The 27,702-nt window shown below is 41.6% G+C and overlaps 2 protein-coding genes across 4 annotated transcripts; both read right to left on the bottom strand.

Moving 5' to 3' along the window:
• Positions 1-271: 271 nt before the first annotated feature.
• On the bottom strand, positions 272-6,076 carry LOC137592902 (RILP-like protein 1). Of its 2 annotated transcripts, none has more exons than XM_068311383.1 (8): positions 5,627-6,076; positions 4,197-4,347; positions 3,336-3,454; positions 2,969-3,238; positions 2,449-2,664; positions 1,841-2,004; positions 1,662-1,760; positions 272-1,028 (listed from the first exon to the last, which is right to left on the bottom strand). In XM_068311383.1, exons 1-8 carry the CDS (start codon positions 5,915-5,917, stop codon positions 935-937), a joined length of 1,404 nt encoding a protein of 467 aa, XP_068167484.1. In that variant the 5' UTR covers positions 5,918-6,076; the 3' UTR covers positions 272-934. The 2 variants fall into 2 exon arrangements, with proteins under 2 accessions (XP_068167484.1, XP_068167485.1); XM_068311384.1 differs by having other exon boundaries at positions 1,841-2,001.
• A 737-nt stretch (positions 6,077-6,813) lies between these two features.
• Positions 6,814-26,087, bottom strand: hip1rb (huntingtin interacting protein 1 related b). Of its 2 annotated transcripts, none has more exons than XM_068311381.1 (32): positions 25,826-26,087; positions 18,873-18,936; positions 18,622-18,764; positions 18,080-18,136; positions 17,852-17,932; positions 17,663-17,739; positions 17,427-17,488; positions 16,692-16,832; positions 16,473-16,530; positions 15,976-16,051; positions 15,601-15,768; positions 15,433-15,488; positions 15,259-15,331; positions 14,617-14,800; positions 14,436-14,524; positions 14,220-14,336; positions 14,037-14,138; positions 13,745-13,939; positions 12,788-12,935; positions 12,574-12,660; positions 12,374-12,481; positions 12,116-12,252; positions 11,431-11,541; positions 11,267-11,325; positions 10,977-11,007; positions 10,808-10,870; positions 10,564-10,664; positions 9,855-9,960; positions 9,585-9,708; positions 9,434-9,495; positions 7,835-8,065; positions 6,814-7,736 (listed from the first exon to the last, which is right to left on the bottom strand). In XM_068311381.1, exons 1-32 carry the CDS (start codon positions 25,907-25,909, stop codon positions 7,728-7,730), a joined length of 3,204 nt encoding a protein of 1,067 aa, XP_068167482.1. In that variant the 5' UTR covers positions 25,910-26,087; the 3' UTR covers positions 6,814-7,727. The 2 variants fall into 2 exon arrangements, with proteins under 2 accessions (XP_068167482.1, XP_068167483.1); XM_068311382.1 differs by lacking the exon at positions 25,826-26,087 and adding an exon at positions 22,194-22,321.
• Positions 26,088-27,702: the final 1,615 nt, after the last annotated feature.

The raw sequence follows: 27,702 nt of genomic DNA, 5'->3' as shown, positions 1-27,702 counted from the left end.
AGTCAGGTGAGTGGAAAAGAATAAAAAAAACAAGTGATTTGGTATTTTTAATGTGGGTTTTTTTTTTCAAGTTTCAGATTTATAGTTTTCTATATATTAAAATAACCCATTTATGATTCGTGTCTACATAAGTGTAAACTATGTCCAGATAATCACATATATATGAATTAGTTTTGGGGGTTTTTAATGTCACAGCTGGAACATACCGTACAACCTCCACTACTGCTATAAATTGTTATGTCAATACAGCAATAAATGAATATCAAAAAGATGAAAAATAAATCTTTATTACATTAACTTTGAGCAAACATGATGTTACAGAGGAAATCCAATACACATAGTTTCTTATTTGAAGTATTTTACAACAAATAATACTATTTATTTAAGTTCCCATAGCCTACTGGTGTAGGTCACAGAGAGTGGTTACAGCAGAACAAGTATATGTGGTTCACATATACTTGCTCTACTGTTTGCACAAAGCTGATTGTGCTTATTTAAAATTATCCCCAATTGTCGAATTTCCTTTCATGCAAAACAGATAAAATGTTGATCCAGTTCTACTTTAAAAACATCCTCAGAAACACATACATCTTGGAATCCACTAGGCAGACACAACTGCTAATGCTAATGCTCAATTTAAAATAAAATAAAAACTTTATACTTTGTTATAATACATTTATACCATAAAAAATACTTTTCACCTTTGGCATCCCATGAACAAAACATAGATTAGAAACACTGATAAAACACATAAAAACAGTCTGATAATTGATTTTTAAATGTACTGCAAAAGTAGACATCTGTAGTAATAAGAGTGGATTCTTTATATGGCAATGCAGCCATTAGCCAAATGTGACATATGTTTGATAAACTGATGAGAGAAATGAACAAATTGTGGTGTGGAAATTAAATTTTAAAGATTCAGAACTCCAGGTCATGTAGAAGATAAAAGTCTTCTGATTGGCATCAGTGTCGGGTCATCTGAAATCAAACCGGCCGCCACCATCGGCATTATGGCAGTGAAGATCCTGTCAATGTAGAATCAGAGAAGACAAAAATCTTCATCACTGTTGTGATCAGTAAATGTTTTGAACCACAGTGAAACTCACTATTAAAATATCACATGACACCAAAGCAAGCACTCTTTATTTTAATGTGCTTAGTAAGACATAAATTAGACACAAACTGTGTCACAGGAGTAATCAAACACTGCTGGTTCTACCAACGATGCAGACCTCGTTGGTAGAAATGTTTGTGATGGTTTTGTCAAACTATCAAAAAGAACCTAAAAGTCACATTGTCATAAACTGGACTCCCTCCATACCCTCAGAAGTTGCTCAAAGGCATGACACCAAATTCAGCCCCTAGTTATAGTTATCTCTGTCTTTGTGACGTTACTAAATTGATCAAAGAGCACATGTCACCTAACTCCCAGTTTAGTCCACTGCTAACATTTATGGAGATGAGACTATTAAATCAGGCAGCTGTACCGGACTTTACAAATGTGATCAGACTGAACAGATAAACTTTTCAGAATTTAATGCGGCAATTTCTTTCCCAAAATAATCTTTTTGGAAAAAGTCTATAATTTGATGCTGTGAATTAACCAAAGTTTCTTCAAAGTCCAACACACTTCTTTGGGTCTCAGTTTTGTTACTCACAGGTGTCTAATTCCTGATTCAGGCTGGTCATTGGAAGCGGAACATGGAGAAGAAGCTGGAGTAAAAACAGTGGAGTCGGTGTCATCCTCAAACTCCTCACTGAGGGATGTGGAAGAGGTAATTCTTTAACTTCTGCACCAGTCATTAATCAACTAAGAGCTTATTGAGGAATCACCTACGTTTTGTAATATGCCAGCTCTTCCTGCAGCATGAACACTTGGGCCTTGAGTTCATTTCTCTCCTGCAAGACGTCTCGCAGCTCCTGCAGGGTGAAGTGTGGTTCATCTGAGCCCTCATCCTGCATGTCTGATTCCTCGTCGGGCTCTGTCTCCGTCGAAATCTTCTGCATTCAAAGGACACATTCAGCAATTTCAACGCAAAGCATTGGAAGTCTCGGACTCGTGTAATGAAACAGTCAGTCTGCATTAAGCAACAGCTGAGAGACACAATTGCACGCTTTGTTTCTTTCTATTGATTTATTTTTAACTATCAGAAAACAAAAATGAACTATTTGGAATTATAATGTTTGTTATGTTGAAGTGGAGAAATGTTTTTATAAGCAGTTCATAAGCAGTTATTTTGGGCGTATGTGGACCTGAGATGTGTGATTGCTCATCAATAGAGTTGGCAGAAACCTAAAAGGAAATTAAGCAAAATAATAATAAAAAAGGAGGAAAAACAACACTGTATGCTTAAGTAAAGCAGGTTTAAAACTTTTTTTTTAGATTGATAATAGGCTTCAATTGGAATTGTTGTAAAAATGTGTGCAAAGTGAAGCATGTGTTACCAGAAACAAGGCCTCATCTACATCCACTCCATTATTCTTTTCTGTGCTTGATGACACCGGAAGAGGGGAAGACTTTTCTATGTTTGATGACGTTGGAAGAGGAGAGGACGTCTCGACAAACTCAAAGCAGCTCGCCAAGAAGTCAGGGTCCCCGCCACACTCTGCCCACACCGAACTCGGTTTGATGATGGAGTTTGATGGTGGGACTGCAGAAGACTGGATTAACAAGAACCAAAAACACCCACTTACCAATTCTAAAACTGCCAACACGTATCTAAATAACCACAAGAACAGTTCCAAACTAATTACTTATTTTTGCTACTGTGTTCATTTGTCTATTTGCTAACACAAAGCATAAACTACAAAGTGGATTTTCAAAAACTTGAAGGTTTGATGGGGTTTCTTTCTGACATTTTCCGCATTTACTTAAAAACTAACAAGCCAATTTCCATTAAACCTTGTGGAGCTGTGTGACATGAACCAGGAAAAATTAGTTTTACAAACTTATCCTTCTTCTTACATCCATCTTTGCAGGCGATGACATTCCAGATGTCTTAAGAGAGGGTCCTATGACGTCAGTCACCTCCCTCTCCAGTTCCCACCCCTGCAGCTCCCTTTTCAGCTTCGTGACCTCCAGCTGCAGAGAACCCAGCTGCTGCCGCTGTGCCTGACCGGCGACTTCCAGCTCCACCCTCTGCTGAATCAGCGCTTTCCCCTGAGCCTCCATCACTTCTATCCTGTGACGCAGATCCTGGTTGACTCTTAGCAGCCGCTGCTGCTGCATATGGACCTAAAAAACAATTTTTTTTTATCATGACTTAACAAAATGTGTTCAAACTGTCAACTCAGGAGTCAGGTGCCAGAAAATGTAAAACATACAATCTCACCGCTTCAAAGTCTTTGTTTTTCAGTGTCAACTCCTGGTCTTTAGCCCGGATTTCCTCCCTCTGCTTATCCACCAAGTCCTGCAACTTTTTCGTGGCTTGCCTCTCATTCTCTGACATGTCTGTGGGTTTCATAAGAAAGCACTGAAACATTTGTGCAATGTAGCAAGAGGCTGCCAAGAGAAAGTCACATTCCTGAGATTTCCTTCATTTTAGGGCGTTTAAAACACTTTACGTAAGTTTTAAGAAATTTCCTTTTAATTTAAAGGTATTTAAGCATCATTTAAGCATTTATAACACCATTAATTTATCTCCTAAACAAAAAAGAGTTAGTTAGCAGACTACTGAGCTCATTCAGCAGACACTCATTTGGATGTTTGAGTATTGTGACCCTGACAGTAACTATAGCTGCCACCACCATGGAAGTCTCAGGGAAGTGTCTGCTTCAAAAATAGTCTCCTTTACAAGCTCCTGGCTGTCTCGCCTTACAGACTTTTTTTCCATCAACATTCAAGCATGAAGCATCAAGCATGTACTGTATATTCCCACGTGACTATATGGGGTATATATCGGAACCATTCACCAGATGGTTGATCAGTGTGACGGAAATCTGCAGAATGATCCACACATATGGAATAGATTTAATCTGCACAGGGATTCTCTACAAAGGTCAAATGTATTTAGCATCAAGAGTCATTACATGACGCTGCATTAAAAAAAATACTTAGATCAGTGTGGTGAACCCTAATCCAGCAGAAAAGCTTGAAAAATCACAGACAATAATTAATAATAAGTTTGTAAAAATAATGTAGTTATTCCTTAAGTCGGCCTGAAACCTCCCAACATTTAGCTGTCTATACACACCGTCCTGTTTCCCCGCATCTTCCTCGACAATAGATGACTCTCTGAGAGGGAGGCTCTGCACCAGCCTCTTGTTTTCAGCTTTTAAATGAGTGATTTGAGTCAGCAGGTCCTGAACCTCTGCTTTCCACAAATCCTCCACCAGCTCCAACTCCTAAGCAAAGGAGAGACAAAAACAACAGAAAACCCCAGTGTTAACACACAGTGGCTGCACAAACATGACGGCACGACAAAGTCAACCACAATCATGATTTTAGCCCCTCCATTATCAGTTGCCTGAGGGTTTTTTTTAATTCGTGTATTATTTATTACCTTTACATTTGGATTCAATGAAGGTGATTCCTTGTTTCACAGGAAACAAGGAATGTGTGTGTCAACACAACAACACACATTCTTCTTCTTTTCCTTTCGGCTTTTCCCTTCAGGGGTCGCCACAGCGAATCAGTTGCCTCCATCTAACCCTGTCTTCTGCATCCTCTTCTCTCACACCAACTACCTTCATGTCCTCTTTCACTACATCCATCAGCTTCCTCTTTGGTCTTCCTCTAGGTCTCCTGCCTGGCAGTTCAAAACTCAGCATCCTTCTACCAATATATTCACTATCTCTCCTCTGGACATGTCCAAACCATCTCAGTCTGGCCTCTCTGACTTTATCTCCAAAACCTCTAACATGTGCTGTCCCTCTGATGTACTCATTCCTGATCCTATCCTTCCTGGTCACTCCCAGAGAGAACCTCAGCATCTTCATCTCTGCTACCTCCAGCTCTGTCTCCTGTCTTTTCCTCAGTGACACTGTCTTTACTTTGACAATTACCTGTGATTATGATAGCACATCAATGTGTTCAGTCATATTATTCAAGATATTTACTACACTCCTTGATCACACCACATTGCACAAATATAATGTATTATAGCAAAACATAATACAAAAAATTGACCACCACCACCACCAAGAGTCTTTAATCAGATTAATGTTGAATATTTGGTAAAATGTGCCAAGAAATGAGGTGAGTTGACTACATAAGCCCCCAGAAGCACCAGGTTTTCCTTTTCCTGATGACACACTCTACAGTAAGATCACTTTATAACTGCAAGAAGATTAGTTGACTGTATAAAGAACACTCTGTTTCTTTCGGTGCCCACCATAACATAAATAACATTTGGTGTTTATTTATGAAAAAATAGAAATAGAGTATGTAACACCCACCTCTTATTATAAATACGGCTATACTGATTAAATGATCGATTAGCCAGTGAATGATTTAAGTATAAAAATATTCGATTTGCTCTTCTTCTATTGCATCATCGCATTGTGATGATGCAACGGGATCTTTGTGACAGAATATTTTTTTAATGAAATGCAAAGATCGACTTCTATCCTACAGAACACACACGGAGTCCCGTTCATTCAGTGATCCCGTGTGGAGCCAGACCTCCTGGTGCTTCCTCTCCTGCCTCAGGCGCTCGATGCGCTCCTGGCGCAGCCGATCCAGCTCCCTCCGCAGCTCCTCGGCCTCTTGCGCAGCGGCTCCGCGGCAAACCAGCACCTCCAGCAGCTCCAGGACCCGAACGACTTTGGGCACCACACCGACTACAGACTCGCATCCAAACGTGTCGATGAGCCGCTCAAAGTCCTGTCCGAGAACCGCCGCTATGTCGTACACGTCCACGACCGTCAGCTCCACCGCGGGTCTGTCCAGCGCTGGAATGACGCACGTTTCCATGTTTGTTTTCTGTTTAATTTAACCATCCGACCGTCCACATGACGGTTTCTCCCCTCACACAGCGGAGAATCACGGTTACCGCGGAAGGACCGATCATAGATCAGCTGAAGCGTGCCGGGACGCGCAGAGGACTTGTTGACAGTTTAAACTCCTGTCTAAAACGGGACACCTTTAGTGGTGCGTTCAAGAACCTACGAAAACTCGGATATATAAATTAACCTTAAAAATACGACGTCTATATCAAAACTACTATTATTGTGTAGTGAAAGATTGTGATTGATGCCTCGGATTTGATTCACATAATATAAAGTTAAAATATGTTCAAGCAGTAAAATAAGGAGTTATAACGGCGGGTAGCTATAGAAGCGTTCTGTATTAAAACTTTTAATTCCAACTGCTTTTAAAGGCCACAGCGGTACAGTTCATGGTGACTGAAAGCCTTACTGCGCATGTCTTGATTTTACATTCTTCTTTAACTTTAGTTGCCGGCACTCAGTGTGTAGCACAAACACATTTTATTTGTGTTGAATGAAGTAAACATAAGTTGTAGAAAAATCTTTTCCTCTAAATCCAGAGGAGTTTATTCAACACAAATCAAACATGACCGGGATTTCTGGGGATCTTCACACATTTTATACAAAAGTTCTGAATGTTGTTTTTCTTTGAATTCTTCACAAATCCCGAACATGATTAAAAAAATTAAAAAGCGACGGGACTTTAAATCAAACATTTATTGTTCATTTGTTTGACATTTACATTCTTTACACGGAGAAACCACCATTACTAAAATACTGTATATTAATAGATCTATGTGTATAAAGACATTTCAAACTGAGGAAAGACAGAACATAGAAAAAGATGCATTTAAAGACCCTGTAAGTAAAGCACCCAGAGGCATAGAGGATTAAAACCTTTATTCTGTACATTAATAAACCTTAAAATTTCAACCTAAAAGCAGCTTTTTATAATCTTGGAGGCCACCATCCAATATTTGTGCACAAGCACAAAATTCGCTGCTTTAACACAACATTTTAGCAATTAAAAACAGACATTCAACAGATGATTCTGGTTTCACACTCCTACACAGACTGTATGATCCAATGTATTTGTACAGTATATTTTCAAGGCCTCTGAGACAATCATACTGTGGAGAAAGAAAGCTGTTTAAAAGAAACACTGCCCATCACAATGGTCAACCCAGAGGTATATAAAACTTTAACAGTGACATGAAAACTCCATGATGCGATTCCCCAGTTTCCTTCTGCACCCACCACAACATAAATAGTATATAGTGTGAGGAAAAACATGTGCTTGGAAATGTTGTCTAAAAAAAGTGTGCAAAATTGTGTTAATTGATCATAATTATTGAGACAGAAGTACAAGGTATGCTGATCATAATCAAGTTTTGAAATCTAAAAGCATTTGACGCTTGATCGTCTAAAATTTTTGTTACACCAATTAGAGGGGGGGGAATTACACAGCTTAGTAGTTTACTATCAGCTATTTTTTTGTTTTTGCCAAAGACAAAAATTAAAGGCATTCTGCCAGGACGACTTGTGAATGTGTCTTTTAAAAAAAGATATTGACTGCATTTTGTTTACTGACATCAAGGATTTAAAAAAAAAAAAAAAGGCTTTTGGTCCACTTTGGCAAAACATAGTAAAACAGAAAAGAAGAAAGAAAAAATGAGATGCAGAATCCAGCAGAGGATTGTCAGCATGCAACTCAAAAAAACTGTTTAAAAAAAGGCAATCTTCTTCTGGTTAATCCGACTCGTCATCATGAAGCATTTTCTTCTTCTGCTCAGACATTATTTATACTGTAACATACAGAAGAAAAAGGCAGACAAAAATTATCAGTTTAAATCATGTTTTCTAACTTAAATTACAGAACATAACCTTTATTCATAGTCCTTACCAAGGATTTTGGTGGTAAGTGGGGTTTTTGGGCCAAATTCGGTTTCCTCATGATCGCCGGTTTGGTGTGTTTTGGTGACATGTTGGCAGAATGAGGCAGCGAGAAGGAGTCGCCGTTCCCCTCAGAAACCTGCTCAAGAGGAACTCCAGCCAACTCGTAATGCTTCTTCCTCAGCTCGCCCAGCCGCACGCGCTCATTCTCCAAGTGACTTTCTAGTTCCAGCACCTTCACCTGAAAGGTTGGAAAACAGCAAATTGTTATGGATGGTTGCAAAAGGGCCTTTTGTAACCATTTATGCCTTTTCTGTTAGTTTACCGTAATTAAACAACTTCTATATCAAATCATTTGCACAAAAAACATACTATTGTGAAATGAGAATACAGTATTTTCTGCACTATAAGGTGCACTGGATTATAGGCGGATATATTAAAAAAAATTGAAATAGATTTTAAAAAACTAGTGGCTGTAGTTGCGCTATCCGTCCACTAGCTAGAGCATTCATGACTGTGAGTACCTTTAATCAGCTGTGAATGGCCCTATTGTTATTTCAATGAGGCCATTCTGAGCCTCATCAAGGAAACCTGATCGCTTGATCACTTTGGCATCAGTACGTTGCTGCCAGACAGAATACACAAGCCTAAGTGTGCCCCCCCCGAGCCCCCGTAACGTGTTTTTTTAGCTATCAACTACATTTGCAAATCAGTGCAGCACACCAGGCACCTTTGTCTAGCAGTGACTGCTCTTGAAATTTCAGAAAAGGCTGGAAGTTCAGTTTTGAGGGTCTTTCATTCACCTTGATGCCAGTTTCTCCGTGTGTTTCCGCAAACTAATAGAATGGACCGTCACTACATACCAGATAACTGCACTGACACTCGACAATAGCATGTTTGGGACAAATTAAGTTTAAAGTGGGTTATTTCCGGTGCCACAGTAGTTGGGAAATACTGAGATCAGTCAGTCGGTCAAACTTTATTAATAGAATTGATGAAAGTTCCTTATTTTTTGCTACGTAAGGTGATCTCCGCAGGCTGCTCTGCCGTCAGACAGCAGGTCAGTGAGAGCGGCACTTCGGTGATGCCCCTTGACTACCGTTGTTAGGGGGCATGGGCCCGAGTGCCTTGTGAGGGTGCCCCTGGTAGCGGAGTGCGGCATGACTGGCGGCCAGACTGCCGGATTTTTTTCAGCGATCCCTTTTTTAACCAATATTAATATTAATCCATATATAAGGCGCACCGGATTATAAGGCGCACTGAGGGTTTGTAAGAAAAATATAGGATTTTAGGTGCGCCTTATTGTGCGGAAAATACTGTAGTAGGGATCTAATCCACGTGGTCCGACATTCATTTGTTTTTGCATATGCACAACTAGCGCATGCATCATAATCTACAAATCGACTTGGCTGGGGTATATAAATGAGGGCCGGCAGGTGGGTAAAACAGCATCTCCAGGATACCTGCCTCCACTTCACTAACACTTTAACCCAACTTAGCAGTATGCCCTGTAAAATGTCCAAGTTAAGGTTTATAGTTTAAAAACAACAAATGTTATGTGATAAATAAAGAAAAAAATTTTTTAAAGTCCGTTTCAGTGACAACTTACCTGTGATTCCATTTCTTCTTTTTTCAACCTGATGAGGGACATTCCAGAGAAGTCCATGGTATCTGCACACAAAGTATTTGAATGAAAAGAAGTCCTTTGACAGCTCATCCGAGTCTACAATGATGACAGACACAGAATGAAGTGTAGTCACCTTTTTCCTCTAGGTTTTCCTGGCCTGTCCTTGTTGAGGCCACCACATTAGCTGCCATTTCATTCACGCGACGGGACGCCTGCTGGAGAACGGTCAGCCTCTTACTGCTTCGGTCTGCCTTCACCTGAGTGCAGAAAACAGAACTTGTGTGAGAGTAGATGACACAGATCTACAGAAACTAATTACATAAAAAAGAGAGCTCTGTTTACATTGACAATCACTAAATTAATCTTAATTTGCTGCGTGTTTGGCAGTAAATTAGTCCAGTACCTTTGAAGCAGCAACCAGTTGTGCTGTACTAGCAGCGATCTCATGGGAGCAGACGATCAGCTCTTCGTATTTGCCCGTGTGCAGCACCACCTTATCTGCAGACTCTCTGTAAGGAAGTAGATAAATACACGTATCACTTTATTTCATAAAACAACAGTCATTTTAGGCCTGATATATACCACTATAAAATCATTAAATCACACGATCGGATTAAATTCTCTGATTTCATGTAAAATCAGTCACTGATTTCAAAAATAGGAAAATTAGTTTACCTGTAGTCAACATGCTGTGTAAGCTTGTCACTAATTAATAACGGTTTAACGTGTTTCTGCATGATCTGCAGTTGTTGGGTTTGCGAGTGTGTGTGTGTGTGTGTGTATATTTTCACGTTGTCTCATTGAAGTGCCACTACTTGAATGTGTTTTCATGTTAGCTATGCAAACATGAGGACAGTAAAAACACCACAGATTCCAGCTGAGCACTGCAGCAGTAGGTAGCATCCTAGAAAACAAATTCATCTACATTGACGTCACAGTGAAGAAGGAAAATATATTAAATGAAAAGCAGGAAAACTGTGTTTCAAGTGCTAGCACCCATTTCAGCTAGTAGGTCATTTGTTTACAGTATGAGCCATGAATTGATATTAGTGTTTAAAAGGATAAGATATAAATTTGATGCTTTTAAAATACGTGTCGTATGTATAACCTACACCATCTCTGTGGCTCCCCATCCTACAGCCTTGGCAGCAGAGATAAGTCCCTCCGTCCAGCGAGAGTTTTTGGCATAGAATTCCTGAATAGTGGCTGCACCCTTAACAGGCAAAACAACAGGACAGTTAGTCTTGTATTTCCTGAATGGAACTGAACCATTACTGGTTGGATCTCAGAAACAAAAAGATGAATATTCAAAGATAAAACAGTTTACCAGTTTTAGATTTGAACCCTGTGACTCACCTTCCCACCATCAACAATCTCCTTTTGCAAATCTGTAGATGCAATGATCAGCATGCGGATGGCCTAAGGGAAAGAGAAGGAGATACGTCAACATATGAACATTAGGATGTAGATTAAAATAGCATATAGACTATGAGCTAACAATTTATTAGTTCAAATTTATCAATACCTTCATTAGGTCTGTGCAGCTGTTGAGGATTCTGCGAAAGAGAGATACTATTTGAGAAAAAAATCCAGTAATTTATTGCTTGTGTTTGATTCTCCAGTAAACACCCTTCAACAAGAGAAGCAAAACAGAAACACTGACACGAAAAAAAATAATTTTTAGCTTTAAGTTTTACACATATGGGCCAAATAAGACAGTCCAAAATGTAACAGATCTAATTTAACAGATGCACCCAGTTATTGGCTGGTATTTAACTTAATTTCGATAAATTAAGCACCAGAAAATGAACAAACCTTTCATTCACTTCCAATTTTATTCCTGATGTATCTTTTCGTGCCTGATTCATCATTTCCTGAAGACAAAACAATTCATCACATTGCTCAGATAAATTATCAAATTATCAGTGAATTCATTACAAGACATTAAAGAATGTTAAGGTGAGCTCTGCGTCACTTACATCAATCCTGCGAACCGCCTCCTCGATAGCTGCTGATGTTGAAGCCATTTCCTTCTCAACCAGATCTCCCAGCTCATCCTGACGGACATCCATACCCTTGGGTCGCAACTCCTTGATTTAATAAGAGAGACAAAAAAAAAGTGCCATCGAGCAAAATTCCACCAAAGGTGAATAGTCGCTAGGGTTGTCTGTTTAGTTTTCTGCACCCATGCCCCAACAAATTCAGCAAGAGAACAATTATTAGGTGCACATTTTTATCTTGACTGTTGTGGAGGTGACTGTTGTGTAAAAATAGAGCTTTGCTCAAATAGATTACACATCAGTATCAAACACACAAACTGATATCAAGTAAATCTGTTTTTCACATATTTGCGGTTGATCCCTTGTAGGGACAAAAATATACTGCTGCACATTCGTCTCATATTTATATGGCTGCTGGATTGCTGACAGATTTTTACCTCACTGCCCTAGAAACAAGTTGTGAATAAACAGCATTACCCAGCATCTGCCTCTTTATTTACAGCTAACCTCAATTACTTTACTGCACACAGTGCAGCTTCAGCAACGACGCCTGCAGCGATGATTTCTATACAGACGAATGGGAGGCGACTAGATCGTCTGACAATAATTTATCAATACTTTTCTGCAGAGTCGAGCAGTGCCACATCCTGTTGGTGTCACTCACCTGGCCCAAGTGAAGGATCCTCTGGATGATGACTCGAACTGAGGCAGGGTCCGCCCTCTGGAGGCTGATCTTGGATTTAAGGTCTTTTAAGAACTGCAGACTCTCCGTGGCACAGCCTCTGCAGTTCTCAGTCAGTCCTGCAGAGGGTGAAATGGCAAAAAAAATCAGTTGGCATTTTTTTTGCATTAACACTTTTCAAAATGTCAATAGAAAAATTTGCAGGTTAAGTTTGAAAGCAAAAGAAGAAAACATCATTACGGTCTGCGTGGTCAGTGGGTGCCATGTGTGCAGTGGCGCTGCCGTTGACGATTGTATCCGCAGCCAAGTGGGAGAACTGCGTCAGGGCTCTGACCAGGCTACCAGCATCTGGTTAGAAGAACAAACATTCAGAGAGCAGATTGTCACATTATCAAATGTAAATAGAGAACAAAAATGTCATGAGGTCTGAGCGAACTTACCACCCATGTTACTCAGATAATCTGCATGGCCCCTTTTCACCTTGTCCACGGAGCCCAGTGCAGCCTCTGCCCGACTTATGAGGTAATCTGTGTTTAGGAAACAAACAGATGAATAAACGCTTAGTTCAGCTTCAAAACACATCAAATATGACCTCATTTTTGTCTTGAATCTCAAGTTATGTCTGAAGTAACAATGAGACAGTGGAGGTCTCACCTGGAGAACTGGTGCAGCGAATATGGAGGGGATCATCTATTTTAGCAACAGCATCTTGGATGATGTTCTCAGCCTCGGTGACCGTTCCCTGCAGCAGAGCAAACTGCTCGGCCAGCAGCTTCTGCTTCAGCTGCTCCTCCTGACTTGTCTGAGGATTCAAAGAAAACATACGCGTCTGTTAACACATCCTTATAAAGCAGGAAACATAAAGCACCTGCTAAGAATATGGTTTCTACGATAGTGAGATTTATTGAAATGAATCAGTCCTTAAAGACCTGCACAATTCTCTTTGATGACCCACATTGTACTGCTCTCAATTTTTCTACCTCCGATTCTTGTGAAATTATTTCATATCATCATAGCTTTCTTTTAACTAAATTTCATTAGATCTTTTCCTTCTCTGTTCATGTTTCACCTCTATGTGTGTCAAAAAGAACATTCACTCAGGATGACATGATTTCAGAAAGTGCTTAAAAAACTATGCATTTCATGGCAGTCATCAGTGGAAGACTATGGAAATATTCCATCATCTTGTCACTGTGGTATAACCGACCCCACACAGCGTCAATCTAGTGAACCCTGCTCCCAACTACTTCCTTTTCCTCTGTTCACTCATTGTCGAGATTGTGTCATCCTGCTTGCTGACTGCATGCTTTCTAAGGTTACTTTAAAGCTAATCATTATCAGTTTGGTTCAGTGTTTATCATAGAGTAAAAAAAAAAAAAGCAAACAGAATGTCAGCAATTATTATTCAAATAATTCAAGTGACTGCAAGTATTCAAACAGCCACTGTACAACTATACGCAGCTATCCCTGGGGTATGATGAGTAAAAATATGTTTGAGATTAGGCAAAATTATAATTTGACAACCGTTAGGAATTGAAACCAAGAGCTTGCATTCTTTATTCTGAGCAGACCTAAAATTCTGATGAATACAAGAATGAGACGTTCACTGACCTTCTCCTGCAGCTTGCCCTGCAGCTCTCCCAGCTCCCTGCTGCTCTTGTCTCGCTCCTGCTGAAGTGACGATTGCTGCAATTGTGCAGATTGGCGCAGGGACGACAACTCTGCCTCCTTCTCACTCATAGATCGCATCAGACGCTCCTTCTCTGCCTGCAAAGCTGTCATCGAGCTGTTCACTTGCTCAGTCGTCTGGGCAAAGAGAGGATGCAATGAGGAAACCCAGGAAGAGGCTTATGGAAATGGATGAAAAATACTAAATGATGGATTAACGTGTCGCGTTACTCACTTTCTCGCTGGTCTGCAGAGTCGATTTGATGCGCATGATCTCTGCCATCTTCTCTTCCAGCTCTCTCCTCAGTTTCTCCATTTCAAACTTCTGCTCCTCCAGCTACAACGACGATAAAAACTACATAACTCGTATCACGTCTGCACGTCCGTGTTCATTCAGTTAAATCATCACAACGCCAACCTTCATGTCGGATTCCTGTCTTATTCGATCGATCTCAAACGTCAGCTGTTGTTTGGTCCTTTCCACCTCTTCCTGGGTCTGTTGGGTGGCGGATAACATCTTCACTGTGTCTGCACTCTGTCGACACATGAACGCATTTAGTGTTTCGCACACAAGAGGTGCTGACAGGAGAAATCAGACAAATATCTTTGGACTGCTCCGCAGTCTTGTTTATACCCTCCGAAGTAGTTCAGCGTGGCTGGCCACCAGCTCCGTGTGCTTCTCCTTCAGCTTGTTGTATCGCTGCTCCGTGGCCTGCGATCTTTCTGCAAAGTAAAGGGAGATGACGGAATGAGTGCACACATCAGCAACTTGTTTTTTGGAAAAAGTATACGAGAGCTTCAACTGTACATCTTACTTTCTGCTTCAAAGAACGTGGCCTCTATGCTCTCGTGCTCTGAATTGCGGCGACGCACTGCCTCCAGCTCCATGCGCAGTTGCTCATTTTCCACAAGTGCACGTTGTTTCTGAGCTCGCTGTTCTTCTAGTTCGGCCTCCAAACTGTTGATTTGGGACTTCAACTGGGTGATGTAGCGCTGAGCCTTCGGGGAAAAGGATTACAAATCCAATGCTTTAGTCATAACCCCACTGGTGTTACTGTAAATCCAGTTTGTTTAACAGTTAACATAAAGCTGAAACGTTCGTTTCATGAGACGTGTTGATTTTAAGATTACAAATACGATCCTAACCCCACATGTGATAAAAATAGTGAATAAAGCATGTTATTCTGCAGAGAAGAATTTTGTCAGAAGGTGGAATTTTATTTGTGATGTCAAAACCATCCACTGGACACTCTTGGCTTATTCAGAGGCTACTTCCTACATTTCACATGTCAGGAGCGCCGTTTGCAGCCACCCGACACATGATCCAGATTCCTTCGCACACAGACAATAATGCCGTCACACCTTTTACACGAACATTCCAAAAAAACTAACAAAAAAAACAATCAAACACTGAAACCTCAGCATCAACACTTCCATTCAGTTATTCAAGCTCTTACCTCTGCTTTCACTCTTTCCAGTTCAGCTCTCAGCAACTCCAGGTCACGCTTCAGACTCTCAATCTGAAGATCCCTGCCAGACAGAAAACTCGGTCATGTTGTGCTGCAACAGATATCAATTAAAACCAACTGATCACCACACACACATACACACACACACGCACACCAGTTCACCTGTCATCAAAGCCTCCGTTGGGAGGTCCAAATGTCTGATCAAATATGTCCACTTGCTGAGAAATAAAATACAAGAAAAGATGAGCTTACATAATGTGTGGGTGCTGCTGTACGAGCAGTCACATGATGGAGTCTATATAGTATGCATCTGCGACTTGTGTGCTGCACCTGGGGTTGTGCCTCCACCATGGATGCTGAGGCGCTGCCGATGTCGATGAGTGGCTCGGGGTCATCGTCGTCGTCGTCCGGTTGCTCCGGTTCGTCGTCCTCTGGGATGACCACCACTGGCTTCACGTGTTTGGCCAGTGACGCTGCGTGCAGAAAATTTGGAGGGGACTGGAAAGGAGAGAAAGAAAATGTGGAAAATGTGGAAGTTGGTTAAAGTTGTAACACATCATTACGTTAATAAATGTTTAAAAAAATTGTCTACAGTCTTAATGAGAATATCTTTAGAAGTTTCAACAAAACAGGCTATGTATACCTGTAAATGTCTAATTTTTAGCTATCAGTAGCAGCATTCAGATTATGAGCTTGTGTTCTTACATCAGGCAGTTTGGGGATCTGGATCAGTCTCTTGAAGTACATCATGTCTCTGGCTCTATTGAAGAAAGTCTTAAGACTAAAGGAAACGGGACAAAGTGTTACTTGTCTCATGATATTAATGCTCAAAATGCAGATTATTTTAATAAAAACTCAAATGTGTTTTGCGTCATAAATCATAGACTTGTTACCAGTGGCCTCAATGTGTTTTATCCCCGATATCCCATAAGGCATGTGACGCATTAACACAACAGCAGAAGTACACAATCTTGGCAATGAATTTAATCCCACTGCCTCCCAAATCCTGTCATTGTTGTGACAGTGATACAGAATCGCACATCATAAAGGACAAGGCCTGGGAGGGTGATGATTTGCATCGGCTGTGCTGCGTGGACTGGGTGAGGCAGGATTTTGTTGCACTCTCCTTTTGGTTAAAAAAAACGATTCTCTTCTCTTTCATGCAGTGGCATTCAAACAGAGAAAGGCTGTGGATAACGTACCTGTGGAACTGGTCATGGAAACGATCACGGTGTCCCTGTAAGGTGTCAGCAGGGAGACCTGAAACGCAAGGAATTGAAAACGTGCTTAGAATGGTAAAATCATTTTAAATGAGTAAATGATCATGACTTGGGCTTTAATCTCTTAATGTGCAACAATACACCCAGATTTTACAGGCCACGAGTGAGCTAAATGATGTAATGTATAGTAGTTGCTCCTACAGGCGTGCAGCTTGAACAGCAGCTTGACGGTGAAGTGGTAGAGGTGACTACAATCCTGGACGACTTGGATGAGTGGAGACAACCGACACTGGCCTGATGTCAGGGTTGAGATGGCGATAGATGTGTTGAGCTGTCGGAGCACTGGAAGAGACGGGTAGGAGCACAGTTCGTTTAGTGTCCCCAGAACCAATGTTGATTTTACCCATGCTGTAATTCACTGTGATTAATCCAGCCGATATCTCTGGTTGACAGTAGAGACTCTCACACTGAATTCACCAAATCTGCAAAGCACATTTTCTCATGAATGTTTCTTGTGCATCAAGCAAACTGATCAAGTAGCAATAATAATAACTTCAATATACAGTAATTATAAGTAAACATCTTCCACAACACAGCTGCTAAATGTGTTTATCATGTGGACACACGATCCCGGGACTCCACCCTGCAGACCCAGGAAGTCAGCAGAATGTCCTCTAATTGCAGGCATTTCCTCATCACATTAAACAAATTGGGGCCAAACAGGAGATCACGAGTTATACTATAAGTAGGCCAAGTGGTTGGAATCCCCCCCGCTTTTTTTTCTATGGACTACAGTGTAAAAACGGGCAGGTCAAGGATCGTTGGGTTTTGCACATGAATTGATAATGTCAGCAGACTCCAGCCTTTCACTGCAGCTCAGGTTTCTCATCTTTGGGAGAATAGGTCAGAGGAAAGGTAGGAGGAGGCTTCGTTCACCTGTCTCAGCGAGCCTCAGCTCCGTGTCCATGTAATCAAACACCTCCACTGTGAGCTGGAACCTGCAGGAGAGAAGTTGATACCCTTGTTAGACAGAAAAGAGGCCCCTCTTGGAACCAATAACGACAGGATGCTGTTGAATTAAATGAGTAGAACTTTTCAGTTTCTCTCTTCCAATGGGCGGCGGACATTCATGAAGATTTAACACTAAACAAACTTAGTATTTGAAAACTCACACATTATTGATGTCTGTTCCTGCAGCACGCTCCAGAACTTCATCTGAGACCTCCAGGTTCGGTGGGATATCCGAGTACTACAGAGGTACATTTGTGAAGGTTTAGTGTCTTCTCCCTTTCAGGGTGAATTCCAAGCATTTTCCAGAATAATTGTGTGCATCTTGGTAGCAGGCGGTGTCAAGCTCTCACCTTCGTATGAAATTCCATTTTGGTGCAAAGTAGCTTGGTATACAAAGACACCAGTTGTCCATATCGATCATGGAGGTTGGCCTAGACATGGATTAAGAATAGAATTAAACTTTCATTCATCTCTAACTGAATGGAGGTTATTTCGGATTACACATGAAATACATTGGCTTAAAAATGTATGTTTTTCCAATGCATTCTTTTCAAATTCATATGCAAACAAAGTCTTACCCAGAGCCTCCCAATTTCTACTATAGAACTGTGATGCCTCATGCAGTCTTGTAGAACCTGGGAAAAGGAAAGCTTGAATGAACACTTATCTGAATTTGACAACCACCCTCCCCAACCAAGATGGAAAAAAAACCCAAAACCAAAAACATTACTGACCAACAAATTCATCAGTATTCAATAATATCCATCATTTTTATGAGTTATGATTGTAGAGTAGGCAATGTTGTTTTTGATATAGACTTTGTAGAAGATGACCATCAGGGTCTTAATTTTAATTTCTTTCAGGGAAATTCAAAAAAGAAATTTTCAGGATAATCAAAGAATTAAAAAGGCACAACTAATTTTAATGGTTAATTTATTTGTAAAGTGTGGTGAAGCTAGAATGTATGTGGTTTGCTCAGGCAAAAAAGAGGATTCTAGATAAAAAGAAAAACTGATGAGCTGAAATCAAAGGCATGTACTGTATGTCTCTTCACAAACTCTACTAAAGCACGACTAAATTTAAATTAAAATATTACAGATTGTACAAAAAGGTGCCTTACATTGCGGTGTCCGTCCCGCAGGACTTTGTGCAGCACATGGCAGAACTTCCAGCTGAGGATGGAGCTGCTGGCCAGAGGGAAGCCCAGAGCGTAGGACCAGAAGGTGAACGCTCCCTTCTCCCTGTGAGTCCCCAGGATGATACCTGTTGTTCAGCTTAGGAAGCACCAACCATTGGAGGAAATACCACACAACATGTTCTCATCAGGATGGAACACTCTTAAAATTTAGTTGTTTTTTTTCCAAAGGATACGCCGTGCATGTTTCTCCTTCACAGGCGTCTCAGTGGTGTTGATGGCTTTGCTGATGCTGCTCAGCTAGGTGGAGACAAGGATAAAGTTCTTCTTAGATCTTTAATGGCTTGCTTCTTCACTCGCACAAGCATCAGTGGCAGAGCTCACAATAGTTTCAATAATAATATACAAGTCATGAGAATTCCAGAAGTCACAGAAATGAAAACAGGCTTAACAGCAGTTTCAGGAATAAATCAAAGAAATAAAGAATCCACACTAACTTTACAAAAACTGCCACAGACTCAGGATCAGATTTTTGAGCTCAGTCTACAAGGACTCAACCTGAGGAACGGAGGGTGGTAGGTTCAATTCCAATGTGGACGAAAATTCTGGAGCGAAGTGGTAGCTGGAGGAGTGTCAGTTCATCTCCTGAGTGCTGTTGAGGTGCCCCTGAGCAAGACACTGACCAAAACAATCCGCTCCTAAGGCGCTGCTAGGTGACTGCCCTCCATTCCAACATCTCTCCATTATTTACAAGTCTACAGGCCCTTTGTGTGTGTGTGTGTGTATGTGTGTGTGTGTGTGTGTGTGTGTGTGTGTTTACTCTGGCTTGTGTGTGTTTAGTGAGTGTAAAAAGAACTCCAGTTCATATAATTTAAAAAAATAAAAGACAAAGTTCTTAGAACTTACATCATCCACCTGACTTTGAAGCAGCTTGTCATGTGAAAACATGCTCAGAGCTGCTCTCCAACTTGTCCAGCTGGTTAAACCAGTATCACAAGAAGACAAGACAGAAGCTCTCGCTGTCTGGATCTCCACATAATTGGACAGGCGTCCCAATGGATTTCACCCGCACCCACTCTGGTGAAGCTCTTGGGAGCAAAATATTGAACCCAACTCCAGAGCTGATGTGTTGTTACTGAACGAGTGCAGTCACCCCGTCTGTTATTGCTTCAGGAATTCTTTTCCAAGACAGATTTTTCTTTATGAGCATCCATGAAAGAATGAGTGATAGATTAAAAGGGTTCATTTTATAGTATTTCTGTTTTTTGGAATTGTTTTAGTGTTTAAGTCTGAAAATAATGATGGTTCATGGTTGATTCACTAGATTGTGGCTCTTTTTGTGTCTTAATGACAAATTCAATGCCAACCAGAACCCTGGTTAGGCCTGAGATTCCCAAAAAGAAGACACAAACACAATGGAACCAAAGCCAGATTACAAACAAATAAAAGAGAAAGTAGTTTTTAAAAAAGTAGTTAATGAACTCAGGAGCAAAGCAAGGGAATATAGAACAAGTATCTCAGGCCCCCCTCTGCTGTCCGACAAAATCCTAAAAGAGACATTTAAATCGCCGGCTCTCCGGGGCTGGACGGCACACGTCCACCTGAAGCACGGCGACACCACCCACAGATGAACCAAGCTTAAAAAAAACCCCAACCCTGTTCTGCCACACCTCCAGTAACAATTCAGGACTATTTTTAGCTGTGACGGAAGTGTGACGGATGAAGAAACAGTCAGTCAGAGAATGATTGTCCTGTATATTCCCGGGTGACACTGAGGTGCTGCAACAAGACATGGAAAACACATGCTGATGCACATTTATAAAGGATAAAAGAACATTTTTATATTTGGGGAATTGTGTTCATACATTATTAACTTATACCAAAGACAGAAAGATAATACAAGTGCACCAGTTTTTTTTTTAGCATATCTTAATGGGCCCGCGCTTTTTGTATGGTAGCAGCTTCCTGGTCGTAGTAAAAAGCATAAATCCAACATTAAAGCAACATATTCAGTCTGTTGCTTTTATAAACAGCATTTTCTTCCATGAAAAGATTCAAAAAGCTATAAATTGTAGCTTTTCCCTATCGATTCAGTATGAATTCATACGTCACACATTGGATTCTTACTTTATTCCAGCTGTAGACAAACTCCATGGTATCAATTAAACTAACAGTGCATTTAATTTAGCCACCTTAAAACCTACAAAACAATAAGTCATCCCTGGAACGGTGAGTGATTTAATAAGGCAGACGCAGACTCTCATCATTCCTTGTGTTTTAGTTCACTGAGGGAACGCATATTCTTACATAAACATTAAAATGTGAACCCCACTTTTTTTTTTTTCCCCGTTTGTTTCACTTTATGCAGCACTCCTGTGTTTGGGGGGGGGGGGGGTTGCCCTAAAAACAGAGCCCAAGACATCCACCCATGTCACATCTTTGTTCTAAACATCATCACATATCTGGTGAGGCCCCTAATCCTCCAGCAGCCAATAAAAGTCTCACAAAAACCTGGTGCTGCCCCCAACCAACCCCACCCCTCACAAAAACCTCCAAAAACACACTTGGCTGGAATACAAATCACAGATGGCCATCTGTGGCATCTCAGGGAGAGAGAGGGGCATTCCGGTTAACAGCAGAACCCCCCCCCCCCATACACACACCCCCACCTAAGGTAAATGAACCTCTAGGCTCTCGTTCACATGGATCAAATGCAGCGAGCAAGCAGGGATGCCCGTGTGACAATGAGGGGTTTGTTTGGGGGGTGGGGGGGTGGCGACAGCTGGGGCAGAAGACTGGGTTGGATGGGGGCGGGGGTGGGGGGGCTCTGGCACACATAGCCTGGCACTGAGGTCTCAACAGATGGCTGCTGAGCAGCAAGGCTGCAGGGAGACTCAGCGCATTCAGGATGCCTGTCAGTCACAGAGCAGGGAAACAAGGACAAGAGGTGGTGACCGGCTGGTAGGTACAGCTTGAAGTCTGCTCCATTACGGTTTTATAGAAACAATAGCCGAGTTCAAGGTCACTTTATGCAGCACTCCTGTGTTCCATCTCCTGACATGCCTTTGCTCAAGTCCGCTATGTAAACCAAGGTGAAATGTTTGGAGTAAAAAACAAAAAAAGAACATTAAAAAGCGTTTCATCTGACCGATTAATAAACTCGTTTCAGCTCTCACCAGATTTTTTAGCTACATACAAATGTTTTCAATCAGCTGAGAAAACTAGTTCTGCTTCTACATATTAAAACCAAGTTTCACTATCTGGCTTCACATCAGCCCGTGCACATACAAACACTGTTCCCTCAATGCCAGGGTGAAAGGCAAGCCAAATGGAACCAAACACACCCCGAACAGACTGATCTGGTCCCATCGCTCCAGATATGCCAACATGGACACTAGAGTTAGAGAGGCATCGCTCCAAAAATCCTCAGACCAGTAGAGAGGAGAAGTGAGAGGGAGGAAAATACTGGACTAATCCCCGAGGCGGACATGAGGTCTGCTGCCAGCTAGCATTACAGTAACACTAACTCCAGTCTGCACTGAGGCGTCACTGCTTACCTTCTCGTCTTTGCTCTTTAGCAACGTGTCCATATGTTCGGATGTCTCGATTTTTGCAGTGTGTGAAGTAAATTAAGTCCAAGCATCCACACTACACCCTCCGTCCCTACATCTGAGCACAATGGAAGGACGGAAGTGCACTTATTGCACTTCCTTATCAGCTTAATTCAACAGACTGCTGCAGGGGATCGGGCTAACAAGGTCACACACCATTAGCCGAGGTGAGATGTGTGTGTAGCATTAATTAGAAGAGGAAAAATTCATCTGGCTAGATTATTAAAGCAGTGAAGCAGAGGATGGATTAACAGACCTGGAAAGGAAATGGTGAAATCTCTTTGACACTGTTGTCAAAGGAGGTTAATAAATACGTGGATTCAATATTTTTTTTTCTGAAAACCAAATGGTTCTCCAAGGTTACTCTATTCTTTTACTAACTTTTCATCGGGGCTTTGAACTAGAATGTTTTGCCAATTGGTTTGTCCAGAACAGAAACAGTATTATAACATTTCCGGTTTCACGTTCCACCCAAGAATTGAAGTTCCTGAACCGGTTAGAACTAAAAAAATATACAGTAGGCCCCGAACCGGTTAATAACTTACCTTGTATTTATAGATAATTGCCAATCTAAAGCTACCTAAGGCAATTATTTTATATACTGCAGACATGTCCCTACAGTAAACAGGGCAACAATACTGATCCAGTTACTGATCAGAGGATGGAGAATCAGAGGAAGACAGAGATGTTGCGGCAGTTTAGTTTCCAAGTTTTAAAACTTCAAGGAGTCTAGATCAAACTTTTTTTAAAGATTGACAGACTGCAGTGTTTACCTGTTATAAAAATAATCCAGATTGTGACACTGCCTTTTCCTTGACTGTTGGTGATATGCCTAAACTTCTCTCCACTCTAATCACGCGTTGAGTGAATGACAGGAAATGAAACATGAGGTCAGATATTTTTTTCAAGAATTAAAAAAAAAAAGTATTTACCGGTCACAATTATTTTCTGTTCCGACTTTGTTCCAGAACATTAAAAAATGTAAAGCTTTTGGTTTCATTTTCATTCCAGGCAAAATTAAAGCTTCTGGTGTTCGTCTTCATTCCGTGGACCGGTTCAAAGCCCTGATTTTTAATCTGTTATTCCTCTAAGGCCTCTTATCGTTTCTAATAAAACACCTGAATATTTAATTCCAAACATGGTAAAAATCCTAATACAGCACAATTTTATAAAAACCAGTTCTCATTTACAGGTGACAGACGTCTCGTTGACCTGCAGCAATGCAGTAGGGTTGAATGGTGTGTAAAGAAAATGTATATTGTACTTTATGTACATACAGATGGCGTGATTTTCACTAGTGTCTGTGGTCTTGATCACCACCTTTTTTGTTACTGAACATTAAGAAACACAGACAAGTTTTATTAGTGCGTAAAACAATCGTGAGTGAAAAGCTTTCAGTTTTGTCACTACACCTACAGAGTAGCTGTGTTTACCCCGTAGGACTCCCATCCCCCTTCGCTCCCTCATGGGCCCTCGCTCAGGCAACAGCAGTGAGGAAAAGCAAACACAAACACACACAGGACGCAGTGTGAGACGTTTCACCTTGGTACTGAGGTCAAAATAGAGAGAACGCAGGAGAGAGAGAGAGAGAGGTGCAGTGGTGGGGATTCAGTCGCTAAACTGGATGAATCAGCAACAATGAGTACCTGTATGAGGAAACAAACGCTGATCTAATTCTGGAATACAGTCAAACTGAATCACAATTAAAAGAAATATTTATTCAGCCGTTAGCTGTGCAGTCGTGTCAGTCAGTCGGCCCATGAGGCCAAATAGTTGCGTCTCTTTAAACACGAGCCAATCAGGAGCCTGGCTTCTTCCTGGCGCAGACCCCTTCATTTGCATGTTGCTCAATGGATTGATCCAGTTGACCAGTGGTGGCTGCAAGTTAAAACTGACTGGATTAACAAAGACACCTGCTTTAAAAAGCAAGTGACTCCATTCAGAATGCGGGTCTGCGACACACTGACTGATTCCTGCTTTCTCCTGCCTGACTCACAACCTGTGGTGTTCAACTGTCATTAATGGTCCTGGAACACATTGATTTAACTCTTTATCTTAACACCAGGATTGAAAGTAGTAGAGTTCTGTTTTCAAGTGATAACTTCTTTATCACCATTAATAATTTATGCAAGCATGAACATCTCGCACTATTTCCTGTAGGAACATTTAGTTACCCCCCCCCCCATCAGACTTAGACTTGGGGCAGAAGCTGCTTTTGATGGAAGAGTTTTCCCATTTATGTCTTATTGGATTTGTAGCCTCGTGTTTAACGTTTGCCTTGACCGCGTCCGTCTGGGTTCCACTTTGTCCACCATCACAACTGACTTCAACAAGCTCAGTGGGAGACAAGCCACTCGAATTCTGATCCGACTGTTGACCAGGACGTAACACCAGCAGGAATCAGATACGCATCCGACTTAGAACCACATAAAAAAGTAACCCAAGTCAAAATTGAAAAGATTAGATGAGCTCATGTGTTTGTGCCGTTCATAAAGTAATGAACGAGTCTTTAATGTAGTGAAAGTAGGACTTCAAACATGCACCAAGAAAGTGATTTGATGGTATAAAAAAATGATTTAGGTGTGATTGCAATATCAAATCCAATTTATCTATTTATTAGGATGGAACAAGCAGAACGGACTGTTTGGCCGTGCCTTGAACACTTTCAACTCCACCTCTTTCTGTTGAAAGCAAACAAAACGTTAATGGAACAAACAGCCGTCTGGAGGAGCTCAGCCCACGCTGGAGAACACAACACGGAGGGAGGCGAAGCAAACCGGAGCTCCCAGGCAGCTGCTTCACAGTTTGTTTGATTACTTAACCTGGTTTGGAGTCCTATCTACAAATCAGGAGGGTGTGTGCTTCTCTCGGAACAACAACCTCCACAACCTGCTGAATCATTAGAACATTTAACAATAATGTCCACCTGTGGTGAACATCATCTAAACCCTACACCACAAACCACCTGTTGCACCGAAACCCTCCTCATTCCTTCAGAGGGACATGTTTTAATTCCACACAGATCTATGATAACAGATAGGAGCGCTTGTTCCTGATTCCTCAGCGCCATATCCAACAAAAAGAGAAAGAAGCGTCAGTCGGGGTGGAAAACTGGCCAAACAGGAAGAACCAGATCAGAGCAGCAGCCATGGACAGATTTCAGGGAGGAATGAATGGTGTGTAGCGTCATGTGTGGACCTGGACTGGAGGAACTTCTTTGATTAAACGATCAGATCCTTCAGAAGGGCTCGCTTTAGGAGATGTTGACGTGATACAACAAGTGCACCTTGAGATCTCAAAAAGTTGAAGCGTTTCACGTGGAATTCTTTCTGAAAAATGCACCTGTGTGTGTTAAAATCATGGACTACACATTCCATTCCCAGGTGATTCTGTTCAGTGGGTGATGGGGGGGGGGGCCTCATCGGTACCATCACTCCACCAATCAGGCACATTTCTGGTTACACTGAAAAACCCACGATGGGTCTGGATAAACGTGTTTCCGAGACTGAAGAACCCCCCCCCCCACACACACACACACACACACACACACACACACACTCCAGTTTATCCAATTTTACCTGCTTCTTGTCAAAATGCTCCCGCTCCGCGCCCAGGCTGGCCTCGGTCCGTTTGGTTCTGACCCGCGTACTGATGCTGTTCATCCTCTCGGGTGGATTAAAGAATTAATCTAATCTAATCTCCCAGTGAGTCGACAAACGCCTCGCTCATCCGCGGGTGGGGTGAGGGTTCTGCTACGATCGCGACTGACAGCTCGCCCTGAATGCTCAACGGACATCTCCGATCGGCGGCTTCTTCACGGGAGTCGCGTCGCGGCTGAGAGGAAGGAGGAAGAGCTCCAGCCGGTGGCTCGGGTGACGTCACGGATCCACCCCCACAGAGAGAGGAGTCTTCATCACTTCTGTCTCCACACGGCGCAGGTATTAAAGCCGTCTTCCTCCTCCTCCTCTCTATCTCTGACCCGGCTGTACGCAGTGACGTCACGTCAGTGGAATGAAAAAGCCACGAGGATTATTTCCCATCAGATGTTTTTTGTTTTTTTTCTTCGTAATTTTGTTTTAATCCCAAGCAGCGGTGATTTAAACAGGAAATTAAATTCACATTAAAAATCGGGGGATGGACCCCACATTTGGGTCACGTTGAATTGATGTAAATCCAAGAGATTTAAAACGGCATTTATTTATTTGTTTATTTGTTTTTTTTAATATATTTAGTTAGTTCTGATTTGATAAAACTTTTTTTTTAAATTGTTTTTTAGGTTTTAATGTACTTTCTCGATTTTTTAATGTAGTCCTGAGTCCTGAAAATACAACTTTTTTTAAGAGAAATATGTATGTAGACATTTATGTAATCTCAAATTGCCACTCCCTTGTTGAACTAACTCCATCCATTCATCCATGTTCTTATACAGACTTTCCAGATCTCGGGTCAACTGGAGCCTATCTCAACTGACTATAGGCGAGAGGCGGGGTACACCCCGGATAAGACGCCAGCTCATGGCCGGGCCACACACAAGACAAACAAACGCTCACAATCACAACTATGGAAAGTTTGGAGGCTCACTTAAACTGCATATTTTGGGGAGTGTGTGGAAGCTGGAGAACCCGCACAGACCCTGGGAAGAATAAACAAACTGCACAGAAAAGAATCGAACTCAGAACCTTCTTCCTGCAAGGCAACAGCGCTACCCACTGTGAAACAGGGCCTCTAACAAAAGGGAGAATGTCAAGGCCGGGGCAACATGACTGAGATCATACTGTTGGTATGCAGTAGGTGAGGCAGCACAAGTCACCCAACCAGTGAATGTTCAGCTCACATCTACTGTACATATTTGTGCATCCTCACAACATTATGAGCCAACAGGACACAAACACGTCACCCATGCTCTGGCTGATCATGTCTAATGAGCCAGAACCAGGATCAGCAGATTCATCAGCTGCAAGTCAGAAACAGGAACCATTCAGTCAGAGACTGCAACATCCCGCAACAGCCCTGAATTGAAAATTTTACCCCCCTCACCTACTTGCACAGGTCAAAGATCAAAGCTAGTGTTTTTCATAAATCAAAGCACTAGCTTTGATCTACGGTCTCACACTGGCCTTCTCCGTCGTCTTTCTATCTTATCCGGTTCCTGAGTGTACAAAAGTTGAAATTTGACCTTGACCTAGTTTTCTCAGGGTCAAGGTCATCATCTCATTTTCATCCCCTTTGCTGCCTGAGTAATGTGCTTTTTATTTCATCTTTCTGTCTGCAACCTTTGCGAAGATATTTGGTGGACTAACTAACGGATGGACGGACAGACAAGCAGACACACAAACACCGACAATCACAATCACAGTCTGATTACTGATGTTGTATACTCCATTTGAGGAATTTATTGTTCCTTATCACTACTGTTGATGAGAAAAATAAACACTAATTCTTGTTCTCAGATGGT

This window comes from Antennarius striatus, chromosome 3, assembly GCF_040054535.1.
Source record: "Antennarius striatus isolate MH-2024 chromosome 3, ASM4005453v1, whole genome shotgun sequence".
In the NCBI taxonomy this organism is placed as follows: Eukaryota; Metazoa; Chordata; class Actinopteri; order Lophiiformes; family Antennariidae; genus Antennarius; species Antennarius striatus.
Note: the sequence above shows the minus strand (reverse complement) of the source record. Positions and strands in the feature narration are given on the sequence as shown.

Excerpts from the sequence above, each read along its gene's own strand:
- LOC137592902 (XM_068311383.1), bottom strand. The coding sequence starts at position 5,917 with ATGGAAACGTGCGTCATTCCAGCGCTGGACAGACCCGCGGTGGAGCTG. Across the intron at positions 2,005-2,448 it reads TAGATGAGGCCTTGTTTCTG|AAGATTTCGACGGAGACAGA; the intron begins GTAACACATGCT and ends CTTTGAATGCAG. Across the intron at positions 1,029-1,661 it reads GAATCAGGAATTAGACACCT|GATCTTCACTGCCATAATGC; the intron begins GTGAGTAACAAA and ends CTACATTGACAG.
- hip1rb (XM_068311381.1), bottom strand. The coding sequence starts at position 25,909 with ATGAACAGCATCAGTACGCGGGTCAGAACCAAACGGACCGAGGCCAGC. Across the intron at positions 15,332-15,432 it reads AACGGAGGCTTTGATGACAG|GGATCTTCAGATTGAGAGTC; the intron begins GTGAACTGGTGT and ends TCTGTCTGGCAG. Across the intron at positions 12,936-13,744 it reads AGGGCAAGCTGCAGGAGAAG|ACAAGTCAGGAGGAGCAGCT; the intron begins GTCAGTGAACGT and ends TTGAATCCTCAG.